Below are 15,337 nucleotides of genomic sequence, written 5' to 3'. Positions count from 1 at the left end.
TTTAACTTCCTGCAGGGTTTGGTGAGGTGAAGATCACCTCGGGGGATCAGACAGTGTTGCTGGCAGGAAGTAGCCTAACTTGTTGTGGTTTTGTTTGTGTGGGGGATTAGGCCAAGTTGTGGCACGGTGGGTTCAAGGTTGTGCTCTAGTGGGGGTTCCTTCCTCTAGGCCTTCCTGGGACTGTTTCACCAGCAATGCCATGCTACCCTTTGACTTTCTGACTTCTGGTTGGAGCCTCTGGGGGTGAAGGAGATCCCTAGTGGGTGCTGGGTGGTCTTGCTATACCAGGGGCTTTAGTGGGTGCCTAGCCCCCAAGAGGACCAGACTGTGGGCTTTTCCTGGACTTGGCAAGGTGCTCTGTTTCTCTGGGCACTGCTCTTGGTATGCCTCTTTGTGTTTCAGGGCCAATGTACCTCTGTGTCGGCTATATGGCTGTTCTGTTGGAAAGACAAGCATCTACCTGCAACCTGCAGAGGCTACCTGGCTGTCAAAAATGTAAATTTCCTCAGAAATCTTCACACAGGTGCTGTGGTGGCGCAGGGATAAAATACAACCCATATATGGAGGCCTTATTTCTCAATGTGATCGCTACAGGTTCAATTCCTTGCCTGATGACCTTTGCCGCCTCCTCCATCTCTTGTTAGACACTTTCCTGTCTGGCCACTCTCAAATAAAGGCCACAAGAGCCAATAAGACCTTCTTTCAGATGCCTTTTGTGTTTTTTGACAATCAACATGTGACTGCACTACCCTTTTACATGTGTATTTTTATTTCTTAAAGTTATATTTTCTTATTATTTTATTCAGTTCTGGGGATTTTATTGCAACAGAAAGACAGGGGCTCCTCTCTGTTGAGGGTGAATCCCATGCCCCTCCCGGAAATGTCAGCATGCCTGAGGCAGAGCTCAGTTTGGGAAATGTTGCTGCTGTCTTTTTCTCACCCTTTAGATCATGTAAATTTATATCGGGCAGCACAGTTGAGTCATTAACTTCTCGCCTGCAGACACTTGATGTGTTTGTTCCCATGGGGGTTTGTCTGGAATCTGCAGAAAAAAAGTTCAGTCTTAAACAATTAGCTTCGGGACAGACTCATTCAGCATTGAACAGTTTCTCACTCAATGCCTGGAGTATTCTCTCAAGGTTTAAAATATAGAAATGAAAGAAAAAAACAAAACAAATGAAATGAACATCTGACCTTGCTCTGAGAAAGAATACTTGTATTCCAGGACTATGGTATTTGATAGCATTTACTGTTGTGAAAAGAATTATCGTAGCTGGACGCTGCCCTCGAAAGAACAGGAAAGCAAACAGAAGGATCTAAATTACACATACCACACTGTGGAGATCCCGTGTTTGCCCCCAAGCTGGTGTGTGAGTGTGAACCATTAAAAAAGTTTAAGACTGGTTCAGATTCTTGGCTGGCTGAGGAAGGGATCTATTAAAGACAGATGTCTATTAAAGACAGATGTTGCCAAACAATCACCAAATAATTTTGTCTGATTTTCATTTGGCCAGTTGTGTCTTGATGATCTACAGGTTTAGAGCAAGAAGGAAGAACGCAACCATCTAGCACTCTGCTACCATTAAGCACAACCATCTAGCACTCGGCTACCATCCAGCTGGAGTATTAGACGGTAGGACTTCTAGCACTCCGCTGTAGGAGTATGTGATCTACTGTGCAGTGGTAAATACACGTTAGGGAATGCTAGCTGAAGTGAAGATCTTTGGGTTTGGGACGTCTCATGCCAACAGTTCAAACGGAGGTAGCATTGAATGATAGGAACAACTTTCAGTTATCAGCCTTTTCTACCGAGGGACTTGCACCCAGTTATTACTTCACACTACTTTTGTGAAGTAATACTTCAAAGTTTTTTGTGGACAGTGCTCTTTGGGGGTAACTTTGTGGTCTGACTCTGCAGAAGTGACAGTTTGACAGGATGGTGACTCGCGACACAACCAGAAAGGAACTAACAAACTAGAAGCAGTGGTTTATCAAGCAGAAGTGGTTTCCAGCATTTCTTCTTTCGCAGCTCCAGAGCGTGTTTAACTAGAATCAATAGTGAAAGAGCAAACAGTTCAGTTTACCAGGGAATTGTTTGGATGGATGGATATAGTCAGTGTCTAAATACATGACTAATAATATTAATCAAACAAAATTACATTTTGGAGTTTCTAAATTTATTTCTAAGGCTGAAACCTTTGCAAAAAAGTCAAGCTTGGGATTTAATTTTTAAAAATAGATTGTTGAAGAGGTGCATCACTAAGCATGCCAGAAGGAGAAACCCCAGCTTGTCCGTGAGCTGACCTCTGGAGAGCAAGTGCACTCTTTGACCCCTGGTGTTAGTTTCACAGACAAGTTGGGTTTCTTAATCAGGCTGAAGACGTCATTTTATTTTCATACAACACTGTATTCTTTTGAAGGACACTTTCAAGTGGTCTATCTGGGAACTGCAAGGAGTTATGCAGTTATTTCTCAGCCCCCAAGGTCGGCATTCAGGTCACTTTTGGCAGCTTTTCACAGGGCTCAGCCAGACAGTGTCGTACTTGTGTTCAAACAGAGCAAATTAGTATTCAGTTCTCAGCTAAACAGATGCATGCTATTGTGCCAGCTGGAAGTTTTTCTTCAATACTGCATATTAATAGGGCACAAATCCAGTGCATGGCAGACACATTTAAAACCCATTACCTCATCACATTTTGTAACCTCATAACTATAAACATTTATACCTTATTGGGATTCATATGATAAACCAATACCAAGTGGTGTGTATTTGTGAAGTGGAAAGGAAGTAACACTTTTAAAAAAATATTTGTGCTAATATGAAAAACTACCTCATTTCAGAGGTAATTGCTTGCTCTGGATTTGCTTTTGGGATGTTGTTGAAAGGGTGTTGCAAACAAATTTATGTCATTTCACCTCACAACGTCGCACTGGCCTGTGTTGATCTACTACAGAAAAGCCATGTAAAATACATTGACATTGTGGTTGTGAGAAATCTGAAGAAGTTCAAGAGGTATCAGTGAATCTGCAGTAAACTTTATTCCCACTACTTCTCAAATGTTAGTCTGGCTTTATAAATACTGAGAAATTTCACACAGGTTCAGCAGATCTGACCCTTTTTATTGCGTGTGCAGAAGTTCTGAGAGTGAAATCCAGCAGCAAAATATGTTGTAGTTTGAGCATAGAACAACCGTAATGTTAGAAATGTAGCACAGACCAGTGAACTGTCAGTTTTGGCCTACTTAGGTTTGCTTTGATTTAAAGCATTTCGTTTGTTTTTCCGTGAAGGCTGGGAGAATTTCCAGCAGATCCATACTGCTAACTTGCAAGATTTCCACAGAAGTTGAGACAGTTTGTTTTCTTTCCACAAAATAACAAGAAAAAATAAAAACGCATGTCTGTTCATGCTTTCATGCAAGTATTACATTCTCCACTTTGCATGTATTTTTATTCCTACAACTTTACTGGGATTTCAATCTTTTTAGATTCTGAAAATTCTTCCGTCTGCATGTTAGCAGGCAACTCTTAGCTTCTGTTAGTTCATTTAGTACCTAAAGGAAATGTGAAGCACTGAAACTTGACTCCTTGCTCTTTACACTGAGCTGCGACTAAATTAAGATTTACAAGGACGTCCATCTGAACCCCTCAGCCCGCAACCACATGCACACAAACACTTGCAGACATGCACAATCAGAGCTATGTCAGTTCCCCCATCAACTACCTTATTTTTGCCAAACTTTTCCCACATTTTTTTAAAGAAATGAACCCTGAGCATCTTCCCAGCCCTGTTAGCATTCATCAGATGCATGTAACAAGAATGGCCACTCTGTTCCCTCCAATCAATCAGAGGGGCAAATGAAAAACCACAGCAGTCTGAACGCCAACACCTCTGTCTTCGCTGCTCTTCTGGCGTCGGTGGGACTCGAAGTGTGATTCTGGACACCAACATATTCAGTACTGAGGGTGTGTTGTTGGTGCCAGTTCCCGTCTTTGTCACTGGGTTGTTCTTTCTTGGCCTTGTGTGTTTTTGTGGGGTGCAAGGGAAAAGATGGCTCTGTGTCCAGAGGTCTCGAGAGCAGAATTCCTCTGCGGGTGCAGAGCTGCGCTGGACAGAGGAGAAAGTGGGGGAAAAGTAACACAGAAGCACCATGTTTGGATCCTGGCTCAGGGCCGAGCATCACTAACGAGTTCAGGGGGACTGGGTCACCGAGGGGGTAAGCAGAGGGGAAGTAAACAGGCCTAATCAATGCAGGGAACATGTGGTCAAATTACAAAGATAAACACTAAAAAGTTGCAGTTTCCACTGAATAGAAAGTGTGTTGAATGAATCAACAAAATGTTTTAAGGGACATTCATGAAGGTGAGACATAATTATGCAAAAATAAAAACTGCGCGGTGAGAAATGGCAAACAAAAGGGAGCCACTCACACGTTTGCCGTGAAGGAATAATGTTATGTTTGGAGCACCAGTCTCAGCCATCAGAGAGGAACAGAATGTCCAAGAAGAAAGTAAAGCATTTCACTCCGCTGTGAGTCCACAGGATGAACATATATACGTTAATAATCTCAGGGAGGAGGAAGCATGTGATGAAGTGCCTGTAGAAAGCATTTAGAGACCTAACAGACCAACAATTGATTTAAAAAGCTCCATGAAGAGTCAAGTGCATCTGTAGTTCACCAAATATTCAGCGACTGCACAAAACTAACACGCTACTTGAAAAAGATGCAGTTCTGGGATCATTCAGGTAGATGTAAATCCTGTTTTGGCTCTGACCTGCATTTTTACACTAAAATACATTAATGTATGTAAAGAGTTATATTTATCACAACTGTGTCAACGGGATACTGATACTGCGTGAGTCATAAATTTTATAATGTGACACACAGAGAAGAATTATTATAACATTAAACATAGTTTTTTTGTTGTTATTTATTTTTTTGTTATACCATCGATACCAGCAGCGAAAAACCACGAAGCGAACACAACTCTATTAAGATAATCAACCGTTGCCTGTCTTGCAAATTGAAGGAAAAAATGCATCTCAGTCGTTGAAGTAATTATCAGTGGAAGCAGATGCTCCAGTAAGAAGCAAGCACAGAGCTATCAGCATATTGAGTAATCAAAACCACAATCACACTTCCCCCAAAACCTTATCAAAAGCAAAAAAAATAACTCTTTTTCTGGGAATTAGAAAGTGCAATCTGGATTCTATGACGACTCTGGTTTTCTGAAGAAATTGCTGCACATCTGTTTGAGTGGACTTGTTTTGGGAAATCTTTGTCTGCTCTTTGGTCTGTCTGGTAAAAAACACACAAACAAGATTTAACTGGATTTGATGACTCCCAGCATAGTATCTCATTAGAGTGTGCAATGACTTTAGAAGCAGTATGATTTATTAAGGGCATTTCAGGAACGAGGGCAGTTTTTTTTTTTTACACTTTTTAAGGGAATATTGATGATGACTTATTACTATGGAGGCTGGGGACAAACAAAATTGAGAAAATACATATTTTTTTTGAAGGTTTTGTTGGCTTTAGTGGCCTTTATTTGAAAGTAGTATGACAGGAAATTGGGTAATGAGAGAGAGGGAAGACATGACTGGAACCAGCTGGAGGCTGAACCTGCCAGTCTCACCTGGCAGGAAGAAGATAGGAAAAACATTCACACCCAGCACACAATCCAGTGGAGCAGAGAAGTTCATTGCTAAAGAAAAATAAGAGACATGGTATTAGAAAAAGAGCACAATGAATATCAGCGCTGGGCTTCTTCAAAGTCATTCCTTGATCCTACATTGTACATTAATGACATCTGTAAAGTTTCTAAAACACAGTTTAATCTGCAAATGACATTCATTTGTACAGCTCTAAGAAATACTTACACTTTTAACGCACTGGAGAAGGAGACAAAGAAAAGACTTGACTTCAACAGGTAACTTTCTATTGAAGGTAAAAATTAATGCTGAAAATAAAATGGAATTAAAGGTCATGCAATAGACATAATTGAATAAGCCCCCTCTGAGTTGCTTAAGAAAAGTTAAGTGTATGATGGAGCTGTGAGATTTACAGATAACGAACGTCAACACGGTTAATGAACACAGTGATTTCATCAATTTTCTTTCTCACCCTGGAAAACCATAGAAAAAAAGGCTGTCATAAATGATCTCTCCCCAATGTGGCTATGATTACCTAAGGGCAAGTTTTCCAGCTGATAAACATACAGAGCAATGGTTCAGTTTTGTTTTCTGCAGCATTATAGAAATTACTAGGCTGAAGAGCTCATGGAGCAAAAGAAAAAAGACAGAAAAAAGCCAGCTGTGACATTTTGTCGGTGCCTTTCAGCATTCTTTTGCAACTAATGCATAAATGTAGGTTGACGTTAGTAGAGTTTTGCTGCTTTATGCTCAAGCTATTTTGCAGCTGACTGCAAAATACAAAATCACAAAGAACTACTTGGGTTTAGACACTCTTCATGTCCTCATGCAATAAATTGAGGTGCATGTTTAACTGTGTTATCTTAATACCACTGTGTATAAATTTATTGCCTGGAAAGATTTCAATGTTTAACAGGAAACAGGGAAAAGCTATGACTTCTTACCACCATAATTGTTGCAGTTGAGGCTGACTCTGCTCATATTAGCCAGTGAATGGCTGCCTTTCAGAATTAGTCCATTTCCACTGTGGTTTTATTTGAAAGAAAAAAGAGAAAAAACACCTGGGACTCCCCACATCGTGGCAGATGGAGGAACAACCTCACACCCACTCATGGCGGGATCCTCCGCTCCTTGTTGCCAAACACAATAATAAACCCTCGGTGTGGTCAGCAGCACTCATCCACTTCTCTGCTTTCCATGAATGTGCAGTGCTGACTCCAGAGAAACCTTTGTCCTTCTCACGTATTTTCTGAGGTTTGGATATGATCGGCGGGCCTTGGTGAAACGAAGAGGTGCAATAATTGGAAATATTTCTGCAGTTATTTTTACAGCTTTACCTGAATGAGGCCACTTAGAGACAGCACATCTTAAACCCTTTGTGCTTTTTCCTTTCACTGGTGCATGTTGATTTATAAAGGCCTAAGTCTATTAAAGTCTGTTAAAATGTTTATCACTGTTTCAAATGTTATCGTAATTAACATTCCCAATAGCTTAGCAGGTCAGTCCTCCAGAGCCTCCATTCTACATGTTTTAGTTCTTTCCCTAATTCAGAACACCTTAATCAAATAAAGGTTTATCAGAAGGCCTCTTTAAAACTTTATGGTTAGGACACAGTTGGTCCATTTGAGTCAGCTGTGTCAGAGCAGATGAAAGCTATCCAAAACTGGCAGGACACTGGTTTTGAGGACTGGAGCTGGACACATCTCATATCTGTGTCTTCTGATTCATGTTGGCAAAGTGTTGATTACTTTGTAATTTTTGTTTAAATTGAAATTTGAGTCATTTGGGTTCAAAGTTGAGTTTTTTCCAATATTCCACAAATGTAAGAAGTTATCTCACTTAATTATAGAGATCAAAAGTTAACATGTCTTATGGAAAATGTATTTCATTACAGATGATAGAGCTCTTCCTCCCCCTGCTGAATATTTGCTGTATGTGCTGCTGATTTTCTGAGCACATTAATACAAGTCATTCTATTACTCGCCATACCTCCATCTGCCATTGCACAGGCTTTTCCTACAAGGTGTGAAAGCTATTTTTCAGGGTGTGAAGGGTTGTTTGTTTGTTTTTTTGCATTATGGCCATTTGTTTTAAAGTAAAATATATTGTTAATTTTTGTGAGCTCCAAACAAGCAGCATTTATCCATGACATTATATGAAAACATTTTCTAAATTCAACATACTATGCACAGACAAACCTCCCCGCAAGTCTTATTTTTAATATAATAAAACAGTAATCAGCAAACAAACAAACAAAAAAGAAAAACAAACAAACAAACTGAAGTTTATGGAATAAAAGTCTGCTCTTTTACTTGGCTTTAAAGTTTTTTCTTCTCTGGTTGTGTATGTGTATGTTTATTATTATTATTATTATTATTATTATTATTATTATTATTATTATTATTATTTACTTATTTCACCTTTTATTTGTATATGTAAACTTTAGTGAGAAGTGAGGAATCATTATTAAGATGATTTTATTAAGATTTTTAAACAACAGCCTGTTTTAAAATACGTTCAAGGTATTTTAATATATGCGTTTCAACTTGACTGCTTGATTACTTTTTATTCACATACAAACATAAACAAGACCATCCGTCTATATCTCAATTAGACAACATTAGACAGATTACGGAATCTAAAGGTTAAATACATATTTTTTTTATTTCACTTTCATCGATGTAATCACTCAAGACACAAAGCAATTCACTTGTCACAAAAATCCTTCGACCTTGAAACCGGAAGCGGAAGTTAGCGATCGGAAATCTCTTGACAAAACTCGCGAGTCTTTGTTCACATCAGGAGAAAGTTTAAGCTTCCTTTGGACGCGTCCATTGACAGTTATTACATGATTTTCCACGCTGTCTGGTTTGGGAGGGTAATGGTAATAAATAATAATGGTAATAAATAAATATTACATTTCACCTGAACAGTGTTTCTCAGTTCCAGCAGACTGTCAGTCTGACTCAGAGTTTAGTTAAGAGGGGGTGGACTGAACCATGAACCAGCAGTGCCCTCAAGATAACAATTGAATCTTCAGGCCTACCTGAGCCACTGCTGTCCATTTATGGAAACGGACCGCACTAAGAGAGATTAAACAGAATAGAGAGTGACAGAGCGGCTGCACAGTGGAGCAGTTGGAAGCACTGTTGCCTTGAGTTCGATTCCCAGATCGGGGTCTTTCTGCACAGAGTTTGCATGTTCTCCCTGTGCATGCGTGGGTTCTCTCCGGGTACTCCGGCTTCCTCCCACAGTCCAAAAACATGACTGTCAGGTTAATTGGTCTCCGTAAGTGTGTGTGTGTGTGTGTGTGTGTGTGTGTGTGTGTGTGTGTGTGTGTGTGTGTGTGTCTGTGTGTTTCCTGGCGACCTGTCCAGCGTGTACCCTGCAACTCGCCCGGAGAGGTAGCTGGAGATAGGCACCAACACTTTGTTGTGAGGGGCTCTAAATAAAATAAATATTTTAAAATTAATATAGAATCTTTTAAAATAACTTAAAAAAATCTTAGTTTACAAAAATTTAATACAACTAAAGCTGTTCCATGCTTAAATTAAATAAATGCATAAAAAGTATGACATACTCCATTAAAGAAAATATTTAAAATATATTTTTAATATTTATTTTTGTTTTATTTTATGGGCATATTTATTTATTTGATGGTGTGTTTATTTATAATATTTATTTATTTTACAATTGTTGTTGTTGTTGTTTGAAACTGCTCTACATTTAAAGACTTAACAGAAAATACTGAACATATCTATTCTCCAGCTCTTTCTTTCCAAAAAAGGTTTCCGGTTCACCAACACAAAGATGTGGACAAAGCTCAAGATAGTAACCCGCCTTTTCGTCCGGAATCAACATTTAATTCATCCAGTGAAACCAGAAGTGTTTCCGGATCATTGAGCTGAGTAGAGACACCTGTCTGGGAGTCCAAACTGTTTCACCTGTGTGAAAACTTTGAAACAATGAGCCGATGCAGAGGAATGTAAATGAATTTCTGGCCTCATCCGCTTCCAAACCGGAAGTAAACATGGACTATCTCTTCCCAGATCAACGGGGGAAGCCCCAACAACGGACTTTGACCGTCTTTTGACAGCTATTTAAGAAGTTACTTTCTATTTTGGTTCAGTAGCAGGAACAGTCTCTGATTACATTGAGTTATATGTCGTCAGCTCCGCAGGTGTTACTATTTCTCAGACGTGTTGCCAGCTGATCCAAGTCCTCTGTCTGTCTGTCAGGTGAGCCGAAACGGAGACCTGCTGTGTGACGAGCAGGTGATGAGATGAAGCTACTTTTACAGAAACTTGGTGGCTTCTCTTTTTTGCTGCGCGCCTGTCCTTGCAAAGCTGTAAATGTGCTATTGTCATTTTGTCATCTCTAACTGCAGCTTCTAATACTATTTATTTGTTCTCGATTCACTGGATATCAGGCTGATATTGATCAGTGCTCTCTTTAGGTCATATTATAAATGTAACATTTAATTCTAGTAATAAGCAAATGATACTAATGAGTCCTAATAGTACATCTCATTGTCATTCTATGTTGTCTCAAGGATCTGGTTGGGATTTAGAGTGTTATCCATCTCTGGTTGGTTACTCTGTTCATTCTCTTGCATCATAGATTTTATAAATGTGACTTTTCTTCCTGCTCTTCTGAAAATTATGCACATCTTTAAATGCCCTTAGTCCTGAAAACCCCATTCTGTGTTACATCTGTGTCATCTGTTACAATGATCCACAGCAAATCTCCCATTTCTCCAGAAAGAAAAGTTTTTCTGCTAACTTATCTCTAAATTTATTGATAAAACAGGTATAACCACATTATTTAACTTCCATATTAACCTGTTTTATTTCAGTCCCTGTAGTCACAGTTGGCGCGTTATTGATTTTGCTGCTGGATTTCTTTCTGTGATTTTGTATTCACTTGGTTTTTCTATGTTGATTGTTGCATTATGTTAAGATGCCATTCTTATTATTTGGACAAATCCTACAGCACTTTGGTCCACTCTATTTTTAAATCTGCTGTTTAAATAAAGCTGAATGATTTAACTGAATACATTTTTTGAGCAAATTTTATTTGCCTAGATGAGTGATAATGTAAAATACCACTGGAGGGCATAGTGGGGCAGTTTTCATCAAATGAGGTTTTTCTCAAACATTTTAGGTTCATTATTGCAGACTTCTTACCAGTAATAGACACAATTAAGTCAATGACTTCTCCCATTGCCCTGTTTTGTAGCCTCAGTTTTCTGTTCTTAGCTGACAAGAGGCAACCAATGTGGTAAACATGTTTTGCATTTTGATATAATATTCAAAATAGCTTGTTTTTTTCTGTCATCTGGAGCACTCTGCCCATTCTCCTCAAACAACATCAAGATCCACCCAGCTGCTGCTCACAGGATAGTTTCTTTCCTTTGAACAATTCTTTCTAGATCTGAGAAATTGGCATCCTGGAAAAGCTGGTATAGTAGTACTCAGGACCCCAAAGGGCTTGACACTACATTCACATGCACATTCACAGTAATCGTGGGAAGCTACGTCCATTATGAAGGCTGTGATGCACTGGCTCCCTCACACCACTAACGTAGGCAAAGTGGGTGAAGTAACTTTCATTTTCAAAGTGAAAAAAAAAAAGAAGAGTTTATCTTTGACCTATCAAATATAGAAAATTCACTTCACTTAAGTTAAGCCTGGAATTGCAGTAAAAGCCATTTATGAACTTTTATTTGCTTATTTCAGCTGCAGTAAAATGTTCATAATCCTGAAGTGAATGTTCTTTGTCTTTTTTATGTTTGCATAAGAAGGAGCAGTCTAATCCACAATATGTAAGTCTTTCTAATGTTAAACGACAATAATTGCTGTTATTAAATAATTGAAATATGTTTATATATTTGTATTTCTTTGAAAGGTGTTGGTGTTTGCCTGTTATCGTGGGTTTCCTGTTTGTGGCCCTCCTGTACTGTTTCTGTTTTGTGATCCAGGGGTTCTGTGGGTGGCCAGACAAGCCTGGCTACAAAAAGTACATCGAAGCTCTAAATCCCAGGTAATTTGTGTAATTCCTTTTGCTTCTGGCTTTACAACCATATAATGTTCTTTGGTACAACATTTTTGGTTATTTAGAAGAGGTTTAATTGTCTTTTAAAATGTTTTATCATTCAATCAGGCGGATATACCGTTTGACCTTAGCTGCATTTGATCTTCTCAAATACGTTCAGCATTGGAAACTGCATTTTCAGATTAAGTCCTGGTATAGAAATGAGCAGAACACTAAGCACTTCAAAAAGGTGGGAACATTATAAAAAATGTACTTGTCAGTTTTGTACTTAATCGTAATAAATCTGGTAAGTTTTTGCAAAATCTTGTCAAAACTTACCTCTGGTTTTCTTGCTTTGCTTTGGAAGGGCATTGTTTATGGCCGCCGAGGCAACAAGCTGGACTTGTATTATCCCCCCATACACAATAAAGATAAGTTTTCACCTCTGGTTGTGTTTATCTATGGCGGTGCATGGAGCTCTGGACACAGATCCATTTACTGTTTACTGGCAAGGCAGATGGCTGAAGAACTGGATGCAGCTGTTGTTTGTCCAGATTACTGTACTTATCCAAAGGTAATAAAGTCACAATGCCAGTTACTGATTATTTTTTTGTGTGATAAATGTAAATGAAAGGCTCCAACTGCAACATACTCCAGTGATAATGGCTCTTTGGGGAAGCAACAATAAACCAAAGTTCATCAGAGAGCATTTCAAAACCTACAAAAGAGTAATAGAATCACTAAAGAAAGAAAAAAAAAAGCATGGATGTCTTTCCCAATAATGTTGAGAAACATTAGAATTCAAGAATAAAGTAGAAATTATTAGAAAAAAAGTTGAATGTTGAGGAAAAAGTTGAAATACTCTGTTTTGTGGTGAAAGTCAAACTTTTGAGAGTAAATTAGAAATATTTTGAAGAAAAGCCAGAACCTGAAACTGTTGTATTCATCCATGTTTATATAGTAATTGAGATAATCTTCTTGTTATTTAATCCTATTCTAAAATATGTATCTAATTAAATTCATATTAATCCTATTCACCAGGCATGGTTGCTGGTCCTTTTAACTTTATTGATTATTTACTTTTGCCTCATAATTTCAACTTTTCTCATTATTTTGACATTTTTGCACCACTTAAATGTTTTTCTTTCCCACTTTTTTCTGATTGTCTTGGTTGATGATAAAAAAGGTGATTGATCGTGCTGAACTGGTTTGTAAAATGCACTGCTGGTTCTTTCTGATTTCAGGGGAATGTTCTTATGATGATTCAAGATATTGCCGACTGTCTGATATGGGCGCAAGAGAACGGACAGACGTTCAGCTTTGACAAGGTAAGTTGCTTTCTAAGTTTTAAAGAAAGTAGGACAGACTTGATATTCATTGCATAAATTGCAGAATATCCTGAATCCATGTCTATTTATTAAATAAGATCAGGTCACATACACTTATCTTGCAGCTGCAACAAACGCCACAAAAATTGTTTAAATAAAACAATAAAAGTATGACAAAATGATATTTATGCCCACGTTTTTTGTAATTATTTTCTCTCAAGTAGCACGGGTTGTATTTCATCTGTTATTTATCAACAACTTCTAATATTGATGTTTTCTTTGAGAGTCCTTATACTTATGATTGTAGCGATACATCCTGTTAAATTCAAGGGTCTTGATGTGAAATATGCTTTAATAAATCCTGTTTCTTGTCTTCTTAGGACAACATTGTTTTAGTTGGCCATTCAGCAGGTGCTCATTTGGGTGTAATGACCGCACTATTTCTCCTCGACACACGAGAGGATCTGGTGATAGAGACAAAGAAACAGCAGCAGATTTTACAGTCAATACAAGGAGTTATTGGTATGTACATCTGTATGTCTTTTTTAAACAAAGTATGTGTTTTTAAAAAAGATAAAACAAAAATAAACAGCTGTTTGATTATTTCATGTTTTTATAATTTTTTTCTGAAATTGACATCATTATCAATTAATTATAAGTCAATTTTAGTAATTTATTCCTTTTAGGCTTTATTACTTTCCGTTTCGTGTGTAACTGTTTGTCTTTTTTTGCTCCATGAATAGGACTGAGTGGTGTTTACAGCATTATGGACCATTATGAGCATGAGAAGAAGCGAGGAATTGAGTACGTCTCTTGTATGTCAAGAGCCATGGATGGGGAGAAAAACTTTCCACACTATTCACCAATGCAAATAGTACAGAACCTTAGTGATGACAAGCTGAGCAGGTGAGATGTAAACACAAGAAGTATCCTGAAATTAGTTTCATGATACTAATTTCAGGATCCTGAAATGAGTAATTAGTAATTTGACCATTACTGCTGCAGCAAAAACGTCTTTCCTGACATTTTCTTTTCTCTGTTACTTCCAGAGCTCCACGGTTCGTTTTGCTTCACGGGAATTGTGACATCGTTGTTCCGTTTGAGTCTTCCACGAAGTTCTACAAGCTCCTCTCTTCACTGTCCGGAAAGGTGTCGCTCCACCTGCTTCCTACCGTCAACCACATTGAGATGGTCACTGACCTCATGCTGTCAAGCACGCCCTTCTACCAGCCGATCTTCAGATGCATCGAACGCGAGTTCAGGAAACTCCTAGGTACATGTTAACAGCCTATCAGGCCCATGTCTGGGTCTGCAAACATCAGCTGCCAGGGACACGCATATTGTACAGCACCTGCTCTAATGCCACAAAATAAAAAAAATGTTTTGATTTATAATTATAATAAACTAAAAAAATATATGATTTAGCTGTTTTCTATCCAAAATCAGAAAGCCTAAAGAATACATGGCCTGTTTGTGCCTTCACAGCCCTAAGCAGTGTTTCTTTTTCACGCTGCATTCACCACAGACAGCCATTACGTCTCAGAGTTCACCACAGAAAACGTCCTCCACCACCTGAGCCACAGCTGCCTGTTATGAAATCAAAACTGAAAAATATTAGCTGAATCCAAAATGATGTCTAACTTCACTAAAAACATCTTGTAATAAACTGTTTTATTATGAGATGTGCATAGAAAACTATGTTAAAATATTAGTATTATTATTAATAATAATATTATTACTACTGGAGTCAAATTGCAGAAGCAGTACCTCTTATTCTTGGGCTACTGGTTTTGAAGGGAATGTAGATGCACAACATTGATCATATTATTTGTGTTAAATATAATTTGTATGATAAAATTGACTTGAATGTTGTGATGTTTAATTTAATACCAATAGCATAACACTTATGTTATTGATATTAAATGGACCAAAAACTGTTGAAAAAAAAATAATATTTTTTTATGAGTTGTTTTTTTTTTCTGTGTAATATGTGCAGTTAAGCTCAAAACTGTTGATACCTCATGTAGAATTAGTTTTAAAGTAAAGTTTTAATTTGACCAACTTGTTTCTTCTGTCTTGAAGTAATATTAATGTTTTGGAGTGGCCCAGCCAGACTCTTGTGCTACGGTGATGGCAAGAAAACCATCCAGCCTCAACAATTTGGATTTTCTTGCAAACGATAAATGAAATCAAAATACTAGTGGAAAAAAAAATACAAAAATAAGATGAGCAATGAATGCTTTGATTACAGGGACACCAATAAAGATTTTTTTCTGTAGATTGCTGAAAATGCTATGAATCATTTTTGATATGCAGTTTTTAGAGT

General features: G+C 38.0%; 1 protein-coding gene across 4 annotated transcripts; it reads left to right on the top strand.

Moving 5' to 3' along the window:
• Positions 1 to 9,569: 9,569 nt before the first annotated feature.
• si:dkey-193c22.1 (uncharacterized protein LOC567837 homolog) lies at positions 9,570 to 15,289 on the top strand. 4 transcript variants are annotated; one of them, XM_055039367.1, is made up of 9 exons: positions 9,570 to 9,888; positions 11,454 to 11,474; positions 11,558 to 11,692; positions 11,813 to 11,933; positions 12,051 to 12,257; positions 12,928 to 13,011; positions 13,392 to 13,533; positions 13,755 to 13,917; positions 14,061 to 15,289. In XM_055039367.1, coding segments are annotated over exons 2-9 (1,089 nt in total). In that variant the 5' UTR covers positions 9,570 to 9,888; positions 11,454 to 11,472; the 3' UTR covers positions 14,296 to 15,289. The 4 variants fall into 4 exon arrangements, with proteins under 4 accessions (XP_054895342.1, XP_054895339.1, XP_054895341.1 ...); XM_055039364.1 differs by having other exon boundaries at positions 11,451 to 11,474; XM_055039366.1 differs by having other exon boundaries at positions 9,570 to 9,924.
• Positions 15,290 to 15,337: the final 48 nt, after the last annotated feature.

Source organism: Poeciliopsis prolifica, unplaced genomic scaffold, assembly GCF_027474105.1.
Source record: "Poeciliopsis prolifica strain line A6 unplaced genomic scaffold, Auburn_PproV2 SCAFFOLD014, whole genome shotgun sequence".
NCBI lineage: Eukaryota > Metazoa > Chordata > Actinopteri > Cyprinodontiformes > Poeciliidae > Poeciliopsis > Poeciliopsis prolifica.
This window is presented reverse-complemented; position numbering and strand designations above follow the sequence as displayed.

Excerpts from the sequence above, each read along its gene's own strand:
- si:dkey-193c22.1 (XM_055039367.1), top strand. Across the intron at positions 11,934-12,050 it reads ACACTAAGCACTTCAAAAAG|GGCATTGTTTATGGCCGCCG; the intron begins GTGGGAACATTA and ends TTGCTTTGGAAG. Across the intron at positions 13,534-13,754 it reads GTCAATACAAGGAGTTATTG|GACTGAGTGGTGTTTACAGC; the intron begins GTATGTACATCT and ends CTCCATGAATAG.